A 24,329-nucleotide genomic window follows, 5' to 3' on the forward strand; every position below is an offset into this window, starting at 1 on the left:
AGCATCTTCCTTTTCTGGATTATGTCAATTGGCATCCCATCTGTAACGACGGGGTATCGCATCAAACACGCGATGCATGCAAAAGGAAGATGGAGCTTGTAAATACTTAAGAACATATTTTTCTATGAGGCTTTGGTCTACACCATGCTAGTTGTGGCTTCAATTTATTGCTTATGTTTGGAGTGATTTTCACTTGGTGAATGTGCATGGAAATTCTAGAGATCCCATCCTTCTCTTGACTGCATGTCTAGCTATGGCCTCCCAAATTTACCTATGGGTTTTACTAGGCATTGAAATCATGTCTCTATCCATATCCAACTCCCGTGTGGTATTTGATTTGGATTATCCATATCATGAAGCTCATGGTTGGAATCATTTATTATGCCTTCCATTGAAAAACCAAAGTGTGCCTGGGAAATATGTGGTCTTGCGGAAGAGGAAGAGGTTATAGGGCATATAAATGAGGTGCAAGGCAATAGTGAATTAGAGAAAGGAGAGGGAGAGAGGTTGATGGGAAGTTTAAGAAGAGTAGGGGAAATGGATTTGGCAACTTGATAATCCTCTAGGGAAGGGTTTTCGAGTGATGGGAAAAAGTTAATTGTCATTGGATGGTAGGATTGAGACTCCTAGATAAGTAGGAAATGTTCAGAGGCATGGCAAGGAATATGGGCTAGCATGGATCTCAAGAAAGATATGGAAGATGTTACATGAATTAGAGAGGGATGTGAGAAGATTAGAAAAAAGAGTGGGGAGCTAGGGGAGATTAGATTTAAGGTAGACCACATATTCTTTGGATAGATCTTTGTCAATATATGAAGCATTGTCAAGTTGAATATTGGATTAGACTGGGAATTGTATCCCAGGGAGGTTCATGGTGCTTATTGCAGTAGGGATAAGAGTCCACCGGCTACTACCCAGATAGGAGAACTTCCCATCAAGCATTCATATAAAAGCATTGCATGAGGTTTTATCCATATGAGGTTTGTATACATTAAGAGCCAGAGCACATTTCGATCATTCTCATCCGTTTTCTTACATAGATCATGGAGAGTTTTTGTGCTCACTCCTCTAGTCCAATCAAGACCAAATACTATATGTAGCATCTTGAGTTGCAAGTGTCTTCACTGAATGCGAGCTCTCGTCCTTGAGATGATTCTCTTGCTAAAGGACTACAACAAGATCTTGGTACAATGCGATGGTGCCCAATAGCAACAGATCTTGTATTGACTTCTCCCCATCATCATCAGCTTAATTCAAGAGTTGAAGTTCCAATTTTAAAATTATAGCCTTTTGAATTTATAGCTCCGTTTTTCTTTATACTTACCAAGTGTTCAAGTGTAGGCAAGCTTTAGACTATTGAATTGTTGAGCTGCTTTTGCTTGTCCTCACAATTGATCATTAAGCATGCAGATTTGGATAATCTCTTGCTCTTAAGCATCTAGTTCTACTTTGGCATTCACAATTTTCTTCCTTGATGCTAAAAATTGCTATTCTAGTGCTTGAACTTGATGTTTCCAATCTGAGGCTTTTCTGCAACTCATTGTTTGTTTATGATGTGGCATATATTTGATCATCTTCAAGCATCATAATTTCTTTTTTCAGCTCATAGGTCTACCTATCTGGCCTGGTTTGAGCACAAACGTGTTGATGGGAGCTTCCACCACTACACAGATGAAGACCTCGAGATGATCCCGCATTGCCTCTAGAGCTGCCGCACAACACCGAGGACTTGGCAACAAGCCCTTCAGATAATGGCGTAGATGTAGAGGTTGCAATCAGACTTTACATGGGGTATGGCAGCTTGGTTGATAAAGGGGGGCCACGCCTTCTTCATAGACATGCCCACCCAAGATTACAGGATTTACGGATAGAGGGTCTTTCAGATCAAGGTACCGGATGCAATTGTGCCTTCTCAACAGCGTCCTATTTCTTCTCTTGAGGGCACTGTTTGGAAGATAGTGTCCAGCATCACTACTCGGATTTAGGTCGCTTACTGCACCTTGGTAGCTACCATCATTGCCGTTTGGCATTATATAAACACTCTGCACATTGTATGGGAGCACGGAATGTCATGATCTAGAGCAACTGTTGAGAGGTGGGCATGTTTCTGTGAGGGTTGGCCTGCAGGTGCCTTTTCTGTGCTCACAAAGCGAGGCATTTGCTAGATGTATAGCCCCCCACCCTGGTTGTTGGCCCCTATTTCAGCAGTGACCCGGGCTCTCCAAAACAGGCTGGTCAGCCGTCAGTTTTCTCTCGATTTCCCACAACCAGCGCCTCGTGGATTGCTAATTCGTATGGCAGTTTTTTCAAGCATCAATATGCTTGTTGTTTTCTCTTGGATATATTGCTAGGTACCCAGAGCAATCAAGAAGCATTTATCTCGTATTTAAAGTATAATAGAACGAACGTCTTAGCGTGATCTTGATCCCTTGACCCGCGGGTGGGACTGCTAACCAACGGCCTTCCTTTGCATGGACAGTACAATAAGATGCATAAATTCTAGTCCAAATGATGAGGGGGGCAAGGTTGCAAAGGGAGGTGGATAGGTTGACAACAGAGCTAAAGGAGGCATGAAAGCTGGAAACAGATCTCTCTTTGTTCCTACAGCACAATGTTTAGTACGAAAGAAGAGAGAGTATGAGAGAGAGAGAGAGAGAGAGAGAGAGGATTCCTCAAACAAAGGGCTCTCCAAAGTGTTCAACTCCCACCCACTGGATTCCCTACGAGAGTTCCTTTTCTCTTTCATCATACCTTTTGTGAACTCCTCCTAGAATCCACCCCTGAACCCAATGAACGAGAAACCATTTCACAGCAATCTTGAATTGGGGAAAAGTAAATCAGCCACCCCTTAACTGCTGAAGAACCTATCATGATCACAAACCATACTGATTCTCATGGCCTCTTGAAAGTTGATGCTTCAAGCTTTTAGTTATCAAGTACATATATACTTCTAAACCTTCTTTTTCTAAATTTATTGCAGACATCAAAACAAAAAATGGTATTTACCATACAGAACCAAACTAAGTCTTCAAACACTGAAAATGAAAGCATTAGCCTCCAAAGTGGGACCTTCACTCCGCTGCTGAATGACAAACTTACCATGCTGCTTCCATAACAGTAAAATGCTGATCAATAAACAATGCAATATGCCACCTTTACCACAAGGAAACCTGACAGATACCACAGTTCTAGTATTTCACAAAAGGTTCCTGCAGCCCAAAAGTATCAGGGCCTATGCCAACCTTTGTTGCTTAAGTCAATTCATTCCTTCATTTTTGCAGCATTGTATTGTCTTCAAGATATTTTCATACGGACACAATTACAGTGCAGACGCACAAACCAAGAAGCCATGTAACAACTCGGAGTTATATCTTCATCAGCCTAAAATGCTGGTACTAAAGGAAACAACGGTAGCCAAAATGAAATTGCCGAGCAGAAGCAGCACCCTTGAAATATGCTGAATAGCAAACACCTGAAAAGTAGCTACATATGTTGAAATATTTCACAATTGCACTACAGCAAAATTGTACATTGTTCTTATTCTGACAACAAATTATACTGGATCCTCCCGTATTGAATGCACTGATTTCCAGACTCTTCATATCCCTGCAGGCCATAATCCAAAGGAGTCGAAACCTGGTTTTACCACTCTTTGCATGCTTATATTGATTCAAAAGTAAAAAACCTGACGCTTGGTTTGAATCACAGGGCATTTGGGCTATGCAAGCCTGCACAGAAAAACGGATTTGGAATAACAAACCTGAGTGAAAACATGGATTCAATATTCATGGTCATGTTTGCATTAGTACTTGTTTTCATGGACGAAAAATCAAACTTTAAATCTCCAGAAAGTAGCTAAGAATATTTTTTACACAAAAACATTAAACCAGAAATATAAAAGAACTCCACATGCCAACCAAAAATATACAAGAACTCCACATGCTAACCAGACAGTTCTATGAAAGCCAACGAAGCATCCAGCCAGTTCAGTGGAGAGGTTTTGGTGATTTTAGGAATCACTGTCTACCATGTTAAATAATTTTTTCATTTGATTTGCAATAACATAGGGGGATTCATTTCTTGAAAAGCACCAAAAGAGATACAAGGCATAGAGGATTCAGGAGCTGCTATAATCTTCTTACATGGAACAAAGTGAGCTTGTTTACTAAGACCATCAATGATAGTGATTTATACTTTCAAACGAGTACTCTTAGGGAATTCATCGTAATATGTTTCGATCTTCCTGAAAGTATGGATAGGAACAAACCAAGTAGATTATTCAGCTACATATGCAGCAGGTTTTACGCTGCTGTTTTCTCTCCTTGCGGACAAACCCTCACCCTCCTGTTTGGATTAGACTTTTCCAGGTGAACCAAGAGTATAGGACACTTATACCCAGCTGAGACTTTCTTACACCCAAGGTTTCTCTTTTCTCTCATTAATCTCTTTTTTTCTCCTCTAGAAGAGCTCAGATATAGGCACAATCCCCCCTTTCAGGCCATTTCTTAGTTTGCATTTACAGAAACCGCTGCAAAAACACACCACTCTCATTAAATGGCTTCCATCTTGGAATAGCATGAAGGTAGAACCTGAAACTTTGGTGACAACTATATCAACGTAATGGCTTGGTAGTGTCTACAGTCCCTAGATGGCTGTTAGAGACCTTAGAGCACAGCAAACAATCTGAGCCAATTCATTCTTGCCCTAGGACTCTTCGACCTGGCTTCGGAGGCAGGGCCTTTCTGTTTCTGTTCTTTGAGGTTCAGGGAGACTTTGATTTGCCCAGGAGTGCTGGTTGGTTTGACTTTCAGCTCCTCAGTTCGCCCCAGAGTATTATTCCCTTGGATGGAGCCATTTTACATGAGTTGGGGCAGATCTGGAGCCTGATCAGAGACCGACTTTGGATTGCGCCGTCAGAGAGAGTCATTTTTGCCGCTGCCACTGGCATCCCCTCACTTCCATCCGATGTCTAGGCTGTCCATCATTTCTTGGAACGTGAGAGGACTGAACGGCCGCAGATTTATTTCAGATGCAGATGGTCGTAGATCGGGAGTTCCTAGATTGCAGCTGCTTAGGGACTCCCTTCGATTTATTTCCTCAGGGTCCCCTCCAGACATTGTGCTTATCCAGGAGCATAAGCTCTCCCAGGACAGGATTGACAGATGCAGATCCTTACTCAGAGGACAGAGCCGGACATATTGGAGCCCAGCGGATGGTACGAGGGGAGGAGTCTGTATCTCAGTTTCAGCTAGGTGGGCCCCAGATATCACCCAAGAGGGTACACTAGTGGAGAGCAGGGCATGCTATGTTATTCTTCAGATTGAGAGCACAACAATTGGTGTTCTCCATGTGTACGCTCCCACGGATCCAGCCCGCAGACATGCATTTTGGAGACAGCTCAGAGAGTCCCTTCCTCAGGCAGACACCTGGATTGTTGGAGGAGATTTCAACATGGTTGAATTCTCTGAAGACAAGTCGGACCAGACAGAGGGTGGACTTTCTGATAGGGAGAGAGTGGAGTGGGAAAGTTTTGTTTTGCATGCCGGACTTCATGATGCAGCTCGATTGGACGACTTTCGTCACTTGGTTGATAGTCTTCAGTTCTCTTGGTCCGGGGTTTTCCATGGCTCTCTCTCTTTGGCTAGGCTTGACAGGTTTTATATTGGCCATTGGGGCCAGGCCAGAGGAGGACAGATCGGGATCCGCCCGGGTTATGTTTTATCTGACCATGCTCCAGTCCTATTACAGATTCTCCCTACCTCTTGATTGGAGAGCACAGGCTTTGTGAGAGTTCTGGACTTTGTTTTTCAGGACACAGAGTTCGTGGAATGGTTGAGAGAGGCTTGGTTGACAGAGGACACTCCTGAGGATCAGGGCTGGTTGATGTGGGTAGAGGGGGCTTTGGCTAGAGTTAGCATGGCCTGCCAGTTGAGGGCAAAAGAGGAGAAGGAAAAGCTCAGAATCAGAGATCGGAACGCAAGAGCGGAGGTATCCAGACTTCAGAGATTGATTCAGAGCTTTTCTCATTCTCTTTTCATCAGAGGGCAGCTTTCAGAGGCTAAGGAGAGACTAGAGGAGATTCAGGGAAGGAGAGCCCGGTTCAGGTTTTACTCCCAGCAGACCTTCTGGATCCAGAAGGGGGATAGATGCTCTAGAGAGTTCTTCAGGGCAGTGGGTCAGAGATACTCTTCGGACAGTCTTCGTAGACTTGTGGATGAGGCCGGGTCTCTTCAGACGGATCCTCATCGACTTGTTGAGATCACTTCTGATTTCTATTCCACTCTGTACACCGCTGATCCAGTCACCGAGGAGATGATCAGAGCCACAGAGGAGATTTGGTGTCATGTCCCCCAGATGGCTTCAGACAGGATGAGTCATGTTTTGGATAGCCCGCTATCACTCCTGGAGACCACAGATGAGTTACACGAGCTGCCCAGAGACAGATGCCCGGGGGAGGACGGTCGTCTGTCGCCCCTCCTTTTTAGAGCTCTCTGGGATACGATTGGGCCTCATCTACTTTCTGCCTTTTCAGAGGCTCTCGATACAAGATCTTTGGGTGAGGCATTATGCACAGGTATGATTTGTCTCATCCTGAAAGGGGGAGACAAGACAGTCCTACATAATTGGAGACCCATCACACTTTTAGGGACAGCCTACAAGATCCTAGCGAAGACCTTGGCCCTTCGTTTAAAGCCTATGCTGCCAGATATCATCAGAGCTACTCAGACAGGATTTGTCCAAGATAGGAGTATCTTGGATAATATCTTCACTTTTTGGGAGGCCACTCATTGGGCGAAGGAGAGTCAGCAGGAGATTGCAGTTCTCCTTCTCGATTTTGAGAAGGCTTATGACAAGGTGGACTGGGGTTTCTTGGAGGGCACTATGAGGAGGCTAGGCTTCAGTGATAGATGGATTTTATGGGTCTCCTCACTTTACTCTCACTCTTCTAGCACGATGGTGGTCTGTGGAGGCAGAGGACCGGCTTTTCAGCTATCCAGATCGGTATGATAGGGATGCCCGCTTGCACCTTACCTTTTCCTTTTCGAAGCGGAGGCTATGGGATAATTTATGCAGGCTACCAGTCATGGCACTTTGGGCATGCATCTGCCTATCCGGCGGGAGCAGGAGCTTCTGGACATTGAGTTTGCTGATGATACGTCACTGACAGTCAGAGGAGATGCATATAGTCTTGCTACCGCTGCGGATGCAATTGACAAGTTCTGCCTAGCCTCAGGGGGACTTGTCAATTGGCACAAATCAAAAGGCATATGGACTGGAGCTCAGTAGGATACCCCAGCATGGGGAGAAGACTGAGGCTTTGTATGGATACCGCTGGTACTCAACCAGGTTCTACTAGCGACTATGTGGTATGTTGCGTCATGTTGGTGCTTTCATGTTGACTCGATTCGTTAGGTCAGGAGATTGCTTCGGAACTTTCTGTGGAGTGGTGGTGATGGGTCTGAGGACACTAGGGCCAGAGTTTCATGGGATACTATCACTTTACCTTTCTCGCAGGAAGGACTTGGGGTTCTTGATCCGGAGATGCAGAGTAGAGCCCTTTTAGTCACACTTCTTGTTAGAGGTTTGACTCTAGGAGATCAGCCGTGGAAACAGTTCCTGCTGCATGGGATTCACCAGTGCACCCCCAGAGCAGCAGGTCAGTGGGTAGGTAGAGTCAGTTGGATCTTCCTGACGGACCAGCATTCTCAGCCTTCCTCACCACTTGTGAAAAGGCTTGTTCAGATTTGGGATCATTTTCGACAGCACCTCATCAGAGCAGTTCCCTCCTCCAGAGAGGAAATTGCCCGACAACCACTTTACCATAACCCCCTAGTTCGGTACCAGGGATCTTCCCTTGGTACAGAGCTTAGGACTCCCTTGGCCAGATGGCATGCTCAGAGGGTTGTGACAGTTGGAGATTGGTTCAGGGAAGGTGTGGAGATGTCAGAGGAGGTGATCAGAGATAGACATGGGTCACTTGGACAGATTGCTGCCACCAGATTACTGATCATGAGAGCTATTCCTCAGGAGTGGAGGGATGTACTTACAGATCCAGCCTATATTGATCCCATTTCTACTTGGTTAGGTTGTTTTAGTGAGGCTGGGCTATGTATTGGAGTTCGCTTAGGATCGGCACTGTTTGTTTATTTTGAGACGGACTCCTCTCACAGATTGTATCCCACTCAGTCAGGAGCTTCGTTGGCAGAGAGTCAGGGTCATTGGTTGCCTGGGTAAGGAATGGGCCACAGATCCTTCCAGGTTGACCATTGCAGAGGATATTAGATGGACTTTGGATTTTCTAGGGTCGACCTCTTGCGGAGCTTGACTGGGACCCAGGTGAGTGGGCATGGCCAGCTCCGGTGGCAGGCGTTCGTCCTCTTTCTTTCTTGCAGTACTCGACGAGGGCAGGTTACAGGCTCCAGCAGAGAGACTCTCATCACATTCCATCTGCCTCCCAGCATTGGCACGCACAGGGACTTAATGCAGAGCTCTTGCTGAGCTACTGGACTCACTTTTGGGGCATCAGTAGAGCCAAGAAAGTCTCCTACTTTCTTTGGCTCACTATACATAGGGGCATACCTGTGGGTACTTGGCTCCAGCAGATGGGTAGACCCTCCTTGTGTAGGCGTTGTCAGCTTGCAGAGGAATCTAGCAAGCACTGTTTATGGAGTTGCACCAGCTCTAGAGTGGTATGGACAGGTATCTTCAGGTTGTTCTCATATGTCACATCTGAGTCCTTTCTGATGACGTGGGGCGCTGCTCTTTGGGGGAGAGGATCTGGAGCCTTTACTCTCTTTGAGTTAGAGCCAGGAGACCTCGGTTTCTTCATGCAGCGTCGCCAGAGACGGGGTCCCATGGAGACCAGCATCATGGAGCCACAGGATTTACTTTTGGTACTGGTACCAGCACAGGATTCCATGCCTACTTCAGCTGCAGGGTCAGCCTGGGAGGTGATTTCCAGTATTACCCTATGGCGGATATGGTGTTCGCGATGTTCTTTTGTCCTTGGGGACCATTTATGCACGGAGGCTGACTCTCTCGCTTCCATTTGGGCAGAGATTATCTTCACTCTTAGGAGTCAGTGGGAGCGGTGTACAGGCACCTCTTTGGCAGCTCGTGGGAGACTTATATCCTTCATGAGGACATGGGACTGCTCTTTATTTTTTCACTTGACCCCTTTTGGGATGTCGTGGCATTTTAGACCACCTCCATGGCTTTTTTGCCACATTGTTGAGGCTAGGGATAGAGTACTTTCTCTCCCACCTGTTGTATGATTTGTTTTGAATGGAATATATCACTCTTTTATTTAAAAACAATCTGAGCCTTTGTCTGGCCGCATGAGGGCTGCCTCATGTCACATGCATAGAAAAATTGCATTGATTCCTACCGCATGCAAAGACTTACTTTGTAACTGTGAAAAACTTTTCGAGAATGCAAATGTGTGCAATGCATGCAGAATTTGAATGCCAATTGGCCCTCCAATGGGGAAGGGGGCCCTCGTGAGAGTACTCGTTTCTATTTCGACCTACATGCAAGGTGGGAGAGAGATGGCGAATGAATGCAAGGTGGGAGAGAGAATGCTACGTGAGATTCACAATGAAAGGGTGATACCCTTTCATTAATGTACCTTGAGATCACTCAAATTCCATCTTCCCATTTACACCTACCCTTATCCTATGACCCATGCACCTACCATTCAATGCACTCTAATGCACCCTTTCCCTTTCCTATTGTCCCTAGGACCTAGACATGTGTGTGCACATCTTTATTACTAATCATTGGCCAATGTTACATAGTTTTGGCGGTACTATTTTCACCGCTTGATCGATCATAAATACAAACATATAACCGCACCATCGAATTGGCGCCTGACAATAATAAGGTTCTGATGACTATTAATTAACTAAATAATCATTTCTCTTGTCATTACACTCCCTCCTGCTTAAATGAGCAGAAGTCCTCTTCTGGATTATTGCTTGTCTCTTCCTCTTACGTGCACTATCTCTTGTTACTTCTGCAATTGCATTGCCTCTTTATAATCTGCGAGTATCTGTGGAAAATCTGTAAAGAACTCTTCTTCCATCCATTGTGCATCACTAGCTGGCTGGTTTTTAAACTTCAGTAGATACATATATCTCTTCTTTCCATGAGTACTCTTCTCTTAATGGTACACGATCTGTTCCGGAGTAAGAACTTCAATCCCATCTTCAAGTTCAGGTTCTTCTTGATGCAGAGTATCCAAAAACGCAGAAGTATCGTAATGGTATCTCTTCAAATTGCTCACATGAAAGATATTCTTCATAAGCCAGTGGGCTGGTAATTTCAGCTCATATGCTCTAGATCCTTCTTCAAAATATAAAGCTGCTGAAATCTAAAATGGACCATAAAACTTCGGTGCTAACTTGACATGTTTTGTACTTCCTCTCACTGACTTGATTCTTCTTTTATCAATCTTCAGTAAAACCCAATCATCCTCCTTGTAATAACTTCTTTTCTTTTTTTATTGGCTGCCTTGGATTGTTGAACCCGGGCCTTCTTAATATGTTCTTTTACCTGCTCAATAACTTGTGACATATCCTCAGCAAACTGGTCAGCAGCAAAAATTCGTTCCCCCAAGTGTGTTATTGGAGTGGGTAAACATTGCCCATAGATGATTTCAAACGGGGCTTTCTTGGTGGAAGTATGTACAGTGTTATTATAAGCAAACTCTAACATGGGTAAGAACTCTGGCCATCTTCTAGGTTGGTCATGGACATAAGCCCGAAGTAAAGTAATTATGGTTTGATTGGCATTCTCACTTTGTCCTTCTCCTTGAGGATGGAAGGCTGTAGTAAATTTCAGTTTGGTTCCGAGATTCTCTAATAGGGCTGTCCAAAAGTTGCTAATGAAACGACCATCATTATCGAATACAATAGATTTTGGTAACCCATGTAACCTAAAGATTTCCCTAATGAATAACCTTGCTGTTTCAAGAGCAGACAACTCCTTTTTACAGGGAATAAAATGAGCCTGTTTACTCAGCCTATCTATAACAGAGAAAACCTGCTCAAACTGACCAACCTTGGGGAAACCTGACACAAAATCCATTGTAATGTGTTCCCACCTTTCAGAGGGAATAGGCAAAGGCTGCAAAAGACCAGCAGTCTTACTTGTGTCAGATTTAATGCGCTGACATACGTCACATTGTTGAACAAAAGCCAAAACTTCTTTGCGAAGTTTAGGCCAATGGAAGTACCTCTCAATATTATCAATGGTCCCTCTAATGCCTCTATGTCCAGAATATGGACTCGCATGTAACTCACTCGTGACTAGATACCGAAATGTTTTGGGTACACATATGGCACGTCCCAAAAATAAGTATCCATCCACGATGAAATAAAGGATAAGCTTCAACCATTGCTCCTAATGATTTCTCCTTAATCACAAAAATGTGATTAACTTGGGGCCGTCTACTCAAAGCATCAGCTACTAAATTCTCCTTTCCTAGCTGATATTCAATATTTGGTTGTCCAAAGGATTGAATATATTCAGCCCATTTGATTTGCCTTGAAAAAACAATGGGTTGAGAAAACAAGTGCTTGAACTTTGATGGTCAGTCTTAATCTTGAAAGCAGAACCATATAAATAATGCTTCCATAACTTTAAAGCATGGATGACTGCCAGTAACTCCTTCTCATACGTGATAGATTTCAATTCAGCCCCTTGAAGTTTTCTACTCTCATAAGGAATGGGATGCCCTCCTTGCATCAACACTGCCCCAATCGAGGTACCACTGACATCCGTACATACAACAAAGAACTCTTTGTCCATGTCTAGAAGTGTTAACATTGGTGCAGTGACCAATGTTCTCTTAAGCTCCTCAAAAGCTACTTGGTGAACCTCTCCCCACTCATACAAGGAATGCTTCTTCAACAAATCTGTTAGTGGTGGAGAAGCAAGACGTGCAAAATTCTTAATGAATCTGCGATAATAATTGCACATCCCTAGGAAGGATCTCAGCTCATGTATATTTTTGGGTATTGGCCATTCAATTATGGCCTTGACCTTTTTAGGTTCAACCCAAATTCCCTCAGCAGACACAATGTGTCCCAAATACTCTATTTCTATCTTGAAGAACTCACTCTTCTTGGTATTTAGGAACAATCGATCCTTCCTTAGGAACTCCATCACCTTAGCAAGGTGATCCTTATGCTCTTCCTCATTTTGGCTGAAAACTAAAATGTCGTCAAAGAAGACTATGACAAATTTTCCAAAGTAGGGTCATAAAACCCTTCTCATCAGCCTACTAAAAGTGCTGGAGCATTAGTTAGGCCAAAAGGCATGACCAAAAACTCATAATGTCCAGTGAGAGTGCGAAAAGCAGTCTTATGTTCATCCCCAGCTTTCATCCGAAGTTGATGATAACTAGATTTCAAATCCAATTTGCTAAAAACTTTAGCACCTTTAAGCATATCTAACTAATCATCCACTCTTGGAATCGGATATCGGTTCTTAATCGTAAGTTTATTCAAAGCACGATAATCTATACACATACGATATGATCCATCCTTCTTCTTGACCAATAATACAAGTGCTCCAAATGGAAAACTCCTTAGTCGAATCAGGCCTTTTTGCAATAGATCTTCAATTTGTTTTTATACCTCCTCCATTTCTATCCTGTTCATCCTGTATGGGGCTCTACATGGAGGAGAAGCTCCTGGCTCTAAGTCTATGGCATGATCATCTTCTCTCTTTATAGGCAATTCGAATGAGTCATCTCTTGAAAATCAATCCTCATAAGCTCTAAGCAACTCATTTCTCTTCCGATCTTCTTTTGAGATATGAAGATCTCGTGATTCCCGTATATACACAAGATTACAATCTACCCCTCTTTTTACCAATCTTTTCGCTTGGGTAGGAGTAATCAATGGAATTGTATACACGTCTCCGATCCTTATGTACAAAGCAACAATGATGAGTATGAGGATGAATAGTAGGGTTAAAATCATACTGCCATGGTTTACCTAGAATCATGTCAATGCCTTGTAAAGGAGCTACTAGAAAATCCCTTCGATCTCTATTATTTTGTATACGAAAAGGAATATTCCGTACTATGGATGTGTCTTCTTCATTGTGTCCCCTAAAAGCTTCTGAGAGCGACATGTTTTTTTTAGGTTCTGGTTTAAGATGGAGTAATTTTACCAATCTATCACTCACCAAGTCATAATTGCATCCATCGTCTAGGAGAACCACTATTCTCTGTCCATTCACGAATCCATACACCTTAAAAAGATCATGAGACCCAAAGGTATTGGCTAAATGAACAACATTCACTATTGGCTCAATAGTCACAGTAGATTTCGAGGGTGACAAGGTAGAAGTCTCACCCTCTTGCTTGGATGCCTTGGCTTTCCCTTTTACTGAATTCGTCTTGGTAATCTTAGCCAAGAGAACGGGACACTTATGCCATACGTGCCCTGGCTTATGTTTCTTACACCCGAAACATTTTCCTTCTTTAATCAACTTCCTCTTCTCTTCGGCCGTCATAGAAGGAAATGGCACCCATCCAAGACGTGATTGGCTGTTCACATTCCTTACAAGAGCTTTACCCTTCCCTTTATTATTCTTAAACCGGTTTGGTTTCTTAAAAGTGGGTATATTGTTGATCTTAGATGATGACCCACCCTCCTTATTGAAGGGTTTACAAGGATTTAATTTCCTCTCGACTATTTCAGCTAGGTCCTTAAGCTTGGTCGGGTTAAACATTTCAACCTCATGCCTTACTTTTGGGCTTAAGGCTGCTAAATACTTCTTTCTCCTATCTTCCTTGCTCTTTTCAGGTAACTCTAGAGAGAGTTTCCAAAATCTGGCTGTAAAATCTGCATTACTCTCATTATTGAACTGCCTAAACCTCTCCCAACGAAAGGTTAGGTTCTTTTCATGCCTCGATGAATGAAAGTGGCTTTCAGTTGCTGCATGAACTTAGCCCATTCATGAATAGGCTCTTTTCTTGTTTGTGACAAAGACCACCACATAAGAGCATCCTTCTGCAGATGCAATGTGGCAAGAGCAAGCTTCTCTTGCTCGGTCTTGTCTTGATGGGCAAAGTATAGCTCAAAATGGCGAATCCAATTGAGGATTTTGTCAGCCTCCCTTGTCCCATCATATTTGGGGAACTCAATTCTCTCTCGCGGTTGGAATTGGGACCTCTTAGAAAAGGGACTCAACTCTTCATCCCCAAAGTTTAAAGTCCTCTTAGTCCCTAATCTTGTCATAATGGACTGCTCAATCATATTGCTAAGCTGGAAAATCAGCTTATCAACAGGAGTCTCCTCTCTTCCTCTTGCACTTGGATTATAATCCATGTGTGTTGGATTTTGAGTTGAAGGTGTAAACTCATCACCTTGTTCTTGGTTGGTCTCATTTCTTCTTTCATTATGAAAGGAGAACTCCCTATCAAGAGGTTCTTGAAGGAGAGACTGCTGTAAATCTATTTGTGGGTTATCATACTCAAGATGTGTGTAACTCTCACCTGATCCATCCTCTTCAGGAGAGGGTGAAGGTGTTCTTTCTCTCTCTCCTTGGGATAATGGAAGAAAAGGAATAAGTTTATTGTTATATCTCCCTTTCCCTTCCATTCTTTCCTTTTAGTAATGCAAGAGAGAAAATGACTTGCTGTAATTTCAAAAAAAGGGGTTTATTTTACAGCAAAAGTCAAATGTTGTAGAGTTGGTGGTACTTATCCGACTCCCGCTTTGTTTGTGTTGAGCAAACACTTAAAATGACCTCCTCTTCCTTCTCTTTTAAGCTTTTCTTCTTGTATTTCTGCTGTAAACTGGTACGCTCCGTTTGGGCTACTTGTTTTGAGCGGATTGGAGCTCTAGATACCGTTATAGGGGGTACTTGATGGGTGGATCACCCCCTTAAAAACTTGTTTTGATCCGACTTTCTGTTGGGGAGAACGGGGGGGTCCCTTTTCCTCACCGGTTAAGGATTTTAAGGGTACATTCACGCAGAGGGGGGGGGTTCACCCCGTTCACCATTCAAGACAAAAAATTTTCAGAAAAATCCCTTCTTTCAAAACCTCAAGAATTCAGGATTTGAACAAGGAGATGTTTGCAACCCTGAAATTATCCTCTGTGCATGGTGGACTGTTTTCCGCAGCGCATGCATGCGTCTCGTCCAACATTTCGTTGTCTCGCATGTGTTCCTTGATCGTGCGCACCTTCTTCTGCTGCGTAGCGTTCCTAGTTGTGCTTTCTCTTGCGGCTTCTTCTACGATCTCCATGCCTACTCCCGGCGCTCGTTGTGCTTCTCTTCCGTCATGCGCGGCTATCACGGGTCGTGCCTCCCACTAGTGCTTCTGCCACGTCCGTCACGATTCTACGCGTTTCTCTCTTGCCCTCTTCTCATCCCTGTCGTAGGCCGTCACCGCTCTGATACCAAATGTGAAAAACCAAACTTTTCGAGAATGCAAATGTGTGCAATGCATGCAAAATTTGAATGCCAATTGGCCCTCCAATGGGAAAGGGCGCCCTCGTGAGAGTACTTGTTTCTATTTCGACCTACATGCAAGGTGGGAGAGAGATGGCGGATGAATGCAATGTGGTAGAGAGAATGCTACGTGAGACTCACAATGAAAGGGTGATACCCTTTCATTAATGTCCCTTGAGATCACTCAAGTTCCATCTTTCCATACCTCTGTACATTTGCCCTTCAAAATATCCCCAGCTGCAATGCTAGCCAGAATCTCCCATGATGTGTCCACCAAGACATGAGCAGCTCTAAAAGGAGTAAGGGGAGCATCTTGGGGAGAACAAGACTCCAAAGAGTGTCGTCGTATAATGAAGGCTTATTCTGAGTCATATCCTCGAAAAACACCTGAGGGCCAGTAAAAGATAACCATGCCACTGATCCCCTAGTCATGAAGAAGGATGCTCTATGAAATATGCTAAAAATCCTAGAAACACCCTTCCAAATCGTCCTCCCCTGTCTGCACTCCCAAAGGCAATGCTAAACTGACTCAACTGCTGCGTGGCATCGAGGACAAGTAGGGTCAGCCCTGAACCTGGATCTCCACAACTCTACAGAAATCCGAAAACTGTCCCAATAAGGAGCTCTAGAGGGCCTCCAACCTCTACTGCTCAGCTAAAATCTCCTCGCATTTCTAACTGTGTAATGAAAGAAGGGGATGCTCTTCTCTCGGTGCCCTTCATCAACCTACTCCCACTCCCCTCGGTCCCACTGCAAGAACCTAATGGGGAGCCACCATATGTTGTGCAAGAAAAAATCTTTCCAAGGCTCCTGTCTAGGCATCAATCCTCTCACTACAAACTTACAGAGCAAGGCCATACACTGCAAGTTCGGATCAATAATATTTAGACCTCCTTCCCCTGTGGGGAGAATGAGGGTCTCCTAAGCCACCCTGGCTATCACATCTGCGGTGCTATCTAACCCACTCTAAAGAAAGTTCATGATAGGTCTCATGAGCTGAGATATACAACCTCTAGATTTGCATCAACATGAACAAACAAACCAAGCAGTTACCAATAATACCTGGTTTACCATTAGAAAAAAAGGGAGCTCATTTTGGGGCCTTTTAGAAGAGAGAGAAAATAGGCTCTCAACCAATCAGGAGTGGGCCAACGTAACGTTGAAAATTCAACAAAAGAAGATGAAAATAAGAAAAAGAAATAGTACTATATGTTCGTAGAAGCATGTTACATTAATGAGGTGATCTAATTTGAATCTTTAAAAAATTTATTTTCTGTGCAGAATTTGGTGATTCGCGTTTTTATGCAAATCTCACTTTTCGGCCTTTTTCGGCCGTTTCTGGGCCTCCGGATGTTCGATTCCAGCATTTCCTAGGTACCTGATGGAAACACCCCTTTGAATCCACGTGAATCCTATGTCAATCCCTCAGTCTAGAGTGTCCTCATCACTAATCCAAAAGCCTTTGGATTTTTTCTAATTAATATGAGCCCCTGCTGCAGTGCAAAATAAATCCAAGGCTGTCTTGAACGAGGTGAATGTCTGTGGTGTGGCATCCAAAAAAACACCCGTATCATCTGCCAACTCACTATCCAATAGCTCATCCTCTTGCCTCAACAGAAGACTCAGCCCTATAATATCAGCTTGAGCTAAGGTAATAGCTCATAGCTTTGGCCACAACTAAAAGGCATCCCTGACGGACCGATCTGGTGATCTGAAACCTGTCTCCCCTGACTCCACCAATGAGAACCTGGCTATGGGCTGATCTGTAGAGAGCTGACACCCCTCTGATCCATGCATCTGTGAATCCAAAGCGAGCGAGGGTACCTTCTAGAACGCCCCAATCTACTCTATATAAAGCTTTCTGAAAGTCCAAGTATAATGGCAAGCCTATGGCCATTATGCATGGTCCAATCAAAAGCCTCCCAAAATGAGAAGATGTTATCGAAGATGCCCCTGCCATGCACAAATCCCGTCTGCATATCATGTATAAGACTGGAAGAAAGGACTGTAGACGTAGGCTGATTGCTTTAACTAAGACTTTGTACGGAGTACGCAGCAAAGTGATCGGTCTCCACTGAGACACTAAATTGCTGCATCCCCCTTTTGGGATAGGATGAATGAGTCCCTCGTTAAGTGAGTCTAGCATCTCACCAGAGTCCCGAATGCCCTGCAGGGCTGAGGTAATGTGATCCCCAATTTGATCCCAAAATAAAATAAAGAAATAGAGTGTAAGCCCCCATCTGAACCATAGCACTTGCCCTTGTAAAGGAAAGAGAGAACAGTCCTGAACTCTATGTTGGTGAATGGTACATCAAGTGAGACTATCATATCTCCAATCACCAACATAGGTAAGTGTTGCCAATCGAGCATCATCTCTGGCTTGTGTGTCAAGATCTGCTGTAAGAAGGGAGGAATAGAAATCTGTGTCTACCTGCAAGACGGCATCCGGATGTGTCTATAAAACTCCGAATGTGTCAACAAGCTGTGAAATGCTCTCCTTACTATGTCTGGGGCCAAGAGTGGAGAAGAACTGCTTGTTGACCCTACCCCCCGTCTGAGTCCAAAATGACTCTCTAGCATGAAAGACATACTCTGATCTCTGATCTAACAATGACTACTGCTAAGCCCTTGCTGCAGCAAGGCGCACTTGAACCCTGACCCTACCCTCCGTCTGAGTCCAAAATGACTCTCTAGCATGAAAGACATACTCTGATCTCTGATCTAACAATGACTACTGCTAAGTCCTTGCTGCAGAAAGGCGCTCTTGAACCTAGGCATCTGTAGACCTCTTCTGCTCTTCCCTCTAAAGAGCAGCCAACTGTTGGCGGATACCTATCTCTCGCCTAAGGATCTCACCTCTCCTGATACGAGCAATTGAATGATAAAAGTAACTAATATCTGATAGGGCTGCAACTATATCTGACGGGGAAAGCTGCCTATCGTGCATGTGAGACACCCAAGTCCTCAAAATTGCCTCTGTGAGACCCTCCTCTACGTAGGTAAATGTTAGAAAAGAGACAGTGAGAGCAAGAGAGCTGAACATAGTGCTTGCAATAGAAGAAGTGACTAATACAAGAAGTGGGATGGGTTTTGTCTAAGTGACAAAACCTTATCCTTCTCTAACCATAGTTAGTGAGCTAACTGTGGTTAGGGAAAAAAACCTCTAAAGGAGAAAAAAGTGCCCCTAACCTACTTATTACATTACATTGGTCACTACTAAATTATAATAATAATTCTAACACCCCCCTACAGTGCCAATGTCATGTACAAGGAAATGATCAATCACCAAAAGGAGATAAGTTCAGGGCACTGCGAAATGCTTCAAACTTTTCACGTGGAAGTGCTTTGGTGAAGATGTCTGCAACATTGTCATGTGTTGACACATAGATCATACTAATCTCTCCTGCATGCAACTTCTCTCTGACATAGTGATAGTGAATCTCAATGTGCTTCGTGAGAGCATGAAACATAGGATTCTTTGCCACTGCTATAGCACTCTGACTATTAGTGAGAATCGGAGAAGGACCCTCCAATGAAAGATGAAGATCAGCAAATAAAATGATGTAGCCAAACACATTCAACTGTCGTTGTGAAAGCTGCCCTGTACTCAGCTTCACATGAGGAGGTAGCCATTGTAGACTGTTTCTTGCTCAACCAAGAAATGCAAGCATGTCCTACAAAGAAACAATTCCCATTGGTGAACTGCCTGGTATCATAGTCTCCAGCCCAATCTGAGTCACTGTAAGCATGCATCTGCAAGTCACCCCCCCTGGGAAACATCAAGCCAAAAGACTTTGTACCTTGCAAGTAATGGAAGATGCGTTTTACAGCCTGCCAATGCATAATCTTTGGGCTGTGCATATACTTGCTCACCTGAGAAACTGAAAACTGAATATCAGGTCGTGTATTGCAGAGATAAATGAGGCATCCAATAGCCTTACTATAGAGTGTGACATCAATTGATTCACCCGCATCATGCATTGTAAGCTTCAGCCCCGGCTCCATGGGAGTGGACATAGGCTTGCAATCATGCATGTTGAATCTGTCCAAGAGCTTTTGAACATACTTGGACTGAGACATAACAATGCCATGTTTCTCTTGAATAAACTGGATCCCCAAAAAGAAATGTAACAAGCCCAAGTCTCTGACATATCAAATGTAGCTTTCAATTGGGCCTTGAAATCTGCAATTACTTCCTCATTTGATCCGGTGAGTAGCATGTCATCTACATAAAGAATGATGGCCAAAATATCCCCCCCATCGTTCTTGATGTAGAGTGTGCTCTCAGTTGGACTATTGTGCAGCCCCTTGCTGGTCAAAAGGCATCAATTTTGGCATACCATGCACGTGGGGCTTGTTTCAGCCCAAACAAAGCTTTATTCAGCTTGCATACTTGAAGTGCATTTCCTGAAATTTCAAAGCCCGGAGGTTGTTTGACATAAACCTCTTCCAACAGTCTCCATTAAGGAAAGCTGTTTTAATGTCCAACTGATGAACATTCCATTCAAAATTTGCAGCCATGGCTATAAAGTCTCCTCATAATCTATGCCTTTTTTCTGAGCATATCCTTTTGCAACCAGCCTTGCCTTGTACCGATCAATGGACCCATCTGGCTTTCTTTTGACTTTGAAAACCCACCATGTACCTATGGCATTCTTACTTGGTGGCAAATCCACAACATCCCAAGTCTGATTTTTATGAATGGACTGCAACTCATCTTGCATGGCATTCATCCAATGCACATTATCTTTTGCTGCTTCAAATGTCTCAGGCTCCTCCTCATCAAGAAGAGTACCAGCATAAGCTGATTCAACTGAATGAGCTCCCCTCATGTGCCTTACTGCACTACGAGTTCTGCTAGGCAATGGAGCTTCAAGCCTACTCTCCCTAAGAGTCTGAAGCAACCAATGCGGGACTGTTTTGGCTGCCTTTATCTCTTGAATTTTTTGCTTGACAACTTCATCGACACCCTAAGGTTGTACCAATTCAGTTGGGGGCTGAAGCTGTACTTGTGGAGCTGGCGGAGGTTGCTGTAAATTCTGAGTTTCAATAGGGGAACCAAATGCTATAGGAAGCATCCCCTCAAACACATCATCTGAAGAGGCCGAAATCTGAAATTCAGCATTTGTATGTGCAGAATTTTCAGAGAATATGACATCTCTACTAACAAAAATCTTGTGTGTAGCAGGATTGTAGAGACGATAGCCTTTGCTTTGTGAACTATATCCCACAAAAATGCATTTTAGTGCCTTATCTAACAACTTGTGTCTAAACTCCACAAGCACGTGGGCATATGCTACACAACCAAAAACTCTGAAATGGTCCACTGAAGGCTTTCTCCCATGCCATGCCTCATAGGGAGTGATTGTCTTCAAAGCCTTTGTAGGAGCCCGATTTAAAATATAGTTGGCACACATGAGGCCTTCCAGCCAAAACCTGTGAGGCAACTTCTTACTTGTGAGCATGCATCTATCCATTTCCATGGCGGTGCGATTCTTCCCATCAGCTTTGCCATTCTGTTGAGGTGTAAGCCTCACTGTAAGCTGATGCATAATGCCTTTTTCTTTCAGAAATGTCTCAAAATCATGAGACATATATTGCCCCCCTCGATCTATGCGGAGTGTTTGCACCTTGAGTCCCGTCTCATTCTCAATCATAGCCACAAAGTGTTTGAAATGCATAAACACTCCTAATTTTGCCTTGAGACCATAGACCCAAGTGTAGTTGGTAAAGTCATCTATGAATGTAACAAAATAGAGATAACCCCCAAAAGCAGGTGTCCTCATGGGACCGCAGACATCACTGTGAATAAGCTGCAATTTTCTTATAGCTTTCACTGTGTGTGTGTGCTCAACCTATATGAGGCTTGTATTTCACTTATCATGTTATACTTAATGAATGAATGAAAGCCTTCATTATGTCTTAATTTGAGTATCACTTCTTCACTCCCTAGCCTATCTCTCTGTCTCTCTCCCTCACACCATGTTTCTAACATTCCTAGCTATGCACTCCACTCTCTTCTTGCCCCTCTTTGGAACCCATCCAACCTTGGTGAAGTTTAAATTGTGATAGGAGACAAACATATTGGAGGTGTTGGATGTCTTTGAAGCACGGGCGCACCTTGGCTATGGCCAAACTCTCTACAACCTAAGACAATGACCCCATAGGCCAGCTACCTCAAGTTTTCTTGGTCTCAAAGATTATCATTGAGGGAAGGACCACTACCACTTTTACTTTCAGCACCCCATCCTTCAAAGAATTAGGTGCCTCCAAGTTGATTCCAATGTGTGCACCTAGGACCAAATAATGTCCTGCTAATCCCTATGTAACCCTTGGAGATCTAAAAGTCACTAGAACACGAGGCAAAATGGTGCTTGGTCACACGTTGTTCCACGTGAAAGTGTGGTACAACGGATCACATTTTGTGGACCATATCAGCTCTTCGTGGTTAGTTCCAGGCCTTTCATTGCTGGAAATTACTTCGAACTGCTGCTACACTAGGCGCCTATTGTCTAGAGGCTGTTCCAAGGTGCCTTGCAGCTCTACACTCAGTTCGAGGCTGATTTGAGGCATTTCCAGCCCTGCTGCTGCTGCCTTTTCATCTCGAGCTGCTGCTACAGCCCTTTATCCAGCTCCATTACACTCACAGGTGGCCCTCTCAACTGGGCGACTAACTTGGGATCCATTTCCCACCAGATTTGAGCTTCAACCTTCAGTGGCACTAGAAGGTGGCGGCTTACCTTGTCCAGAGGGCGTCTCCTCTTCAGCTACTCCCTTGAAGCTTCTATTGGCTGCTCCCATCTCATGGAAGAGTGTACTTGCATTTGAGAACTTGTTCCAGTAGATTCAACTATCTTTTGCTATCCACAAGCTTCTTTGCTGATTTTTTACTGTTTTTGACAGTTTTTACTATCAAACCCTAATTTCCAACAGAAAATTTAGGCCTTTTGATATCTGGACCTTCAACTTGTCAATACAATACTTTGGACAAGGTTGACAACTGAATCCTTCCAAAAATTGAAAATTTCAGTTAATTTCAGGTCCAGGACTGTCACATTGTGCCACATCATCACTCAAGTCAACAAAATTTGGGGCTTTTGTGTTGGGAGCTCAATTTCAACTGGTGTTTGGGACAGTAACTCATATTTTTGCAGTTTCAAGCCTTGAGGCTATACATTGGGTCACATTTGCCCAAAAAAAAAGAAAACAGCAAAATTTGGGGCTTTTCTGCATTTGTCCTCTTTTTGGCCTATTTGCCCTCATTAAATTTGGGGCTTTTGCCAGATTTGCTGTTTTTTGCAGTGAGCATTGCTTGCCACAGTCACATTTGGGTCAGATCTGCATTTGCCCTTTGTTTTGGGTTGGAAATTTGTAGATATTTGCTGTCATTTTTGGACAGCCAGCTTTCTGCAGTGATAGCCTTGAGGCTTTTGGGTTTTCAGGTCTCTTTCAGGGTATCACATTTGCTATGGCTGGGAACAATCAAGATCTATTTGGTGTTCTTCGTGAAGATGACAAGTTGGATGGCACCAACTATCCGATGTGGTCTTATCTCATGAAACATATTCTTGTTGCAAAACATTTGTGGAATATTGTTTCTGGGGTTGATCTGAGGCCAGTCAATGCTACAGTGGTTGCCTCTACTGCTGGTTCCTCTGCATGGGTACCGGTACTCCTCTTGATGCCTCATCTTCTAGCACTCCTGCTACTACTCTTCCAACTCAGGAACAGACAAGATGGGATGGAAGAGATGCAAATGCACATTCATGTATTGCTTTATCATGCAAGAGAATCATTATTCCACACATCCGGTCTTGCAGGACATCAAAGGATGCTTGGGACAAATTGACTTCTCTTTATCAGATTCCCAATGAGGCACGTGTTGCATTTTTTTTTTTCCCCAAGAAAAAGACTTCTATTAAGTAAGAGAAAAAACCCGCAAGAGCAAGCTCAAAGCGGAATACATCATGAAATCATAAGGATAAATAAAGAATCCCCTCAGAGTGAGGTGGAAAACAACCAAGAAAGGGCAGCGGCTACATGTGATGGATATGGCTGCCCACCCTGGACATGAGAAACCCATATCTGCAGGGCTGCCTCTGTAAGGTCCTCCTCTGTGTAAAAGGCATCTGGAATCCTGATGCTGGCAGACCGGCCTCTCAAGTGAGGCTCTGAGATAGCCAGCACAACAGGAAAGTGGTCTGAGGTGGAAACCCCAGCAGCAATGCATACTGATCCACCTCTATCTAGTGCCTAGTCATCTACATAGAATCTGTCAATGCGTGCATGAATAGGCATCTGCTGCCTCCTGTTGGACCAAGAGAACAGGAGGGACTGTGGCTGAATAAGAAAGGCATCATCACACCAAGTATCTCTGCCACAGAAGTGAAAAAGAAAGGCATCCCAAGCTGCTCTCTCCAAAGAGTGAAGTCCGCCTTCTCTACCTTCTTTTTTGTCTGACGGTAACTCGACCATGTTAAAGTCACCTCCAATCACCCATGAATCCACAATGGGGGCCCTGGAGAGCAAAGTCTTCCACATAAGGACACGTTCCCCTCTAATGTTGGAGGCATACAGGTTAAGGAAACCAACCTTACGCCCTCCAATCAAAAGAATAATCCACTGAGCCTAGAGGGAATAATGACTCCGTGTCCAACAACTAAGGGGAGAACCGACTACGAAACTGAAATAGAAGTGCCCCCCCTGGTGCCCAAGGCAGGCGACCAAAAAGTATGGCCAGAAAGCAACTTGCCGGACTTGGCACAATCTCTAGAATCCAGCTTGTGCTCTTGAATAAATAAGATATCAGTGGAACCCCCAGTAACACCTGGATGAAGCTGATCCCAGATCAGCTG

General features: G+C 43.9%; 1 protein-coding gene across 7 annotated transcripts in view; it reads right to left on the reverse strand.

Moving 5' to 3' along the window:
• Positions 1 to 3,097: 3,097 nt before the first annotated feature.
• The window catches only part of LOC147880866 (UDP-N-acetylglucosamine diphosphorylase 2-like), a 194,721-nt gene continuing 173,489 nt past the window's right edge, over positions 3,098 to 24,329 (reverse strand). For 2 of the 7 annotated variants that reach the window (XR_015540485.1, XR_015540482.1), the window contains exon 17: positions 3,595 to 3,728. Coding sequence is in view for 3 of the 7 variants with exons in the window: in XM_087370043.1 (XP_087226169.1) it covers positions 3,396 to 3,728 (333 nt within the window). In the remaining 4 variants the exon portion in view is untranslated. Of the gene's footprint in view, positions 3,729 to 24,329 lie in introns of all 7 variants that reach the window. The other 5 variants (XM_087370045.1, XR_015540483.1, XM_087370043.1 and 2 more) reach the window with 5 other exon arrangements.

Source organism: Dipteris shenzhenensis, chromosome 31 (assembly GCF_047967505.1).
Source record: "Dipteris shenzhenensis isolate YYH24624 ecotype China chromosome 31, Dip_SZ_1.0, whole genome shotgun sequence".
Lineage (NCBI taxonomy): Eukaryota > Viridiplantae > Streptophyta > Polypodiopsida > Gleicheniales > Dipteridaceae > Dipteris > Dipteris shenzhenensis.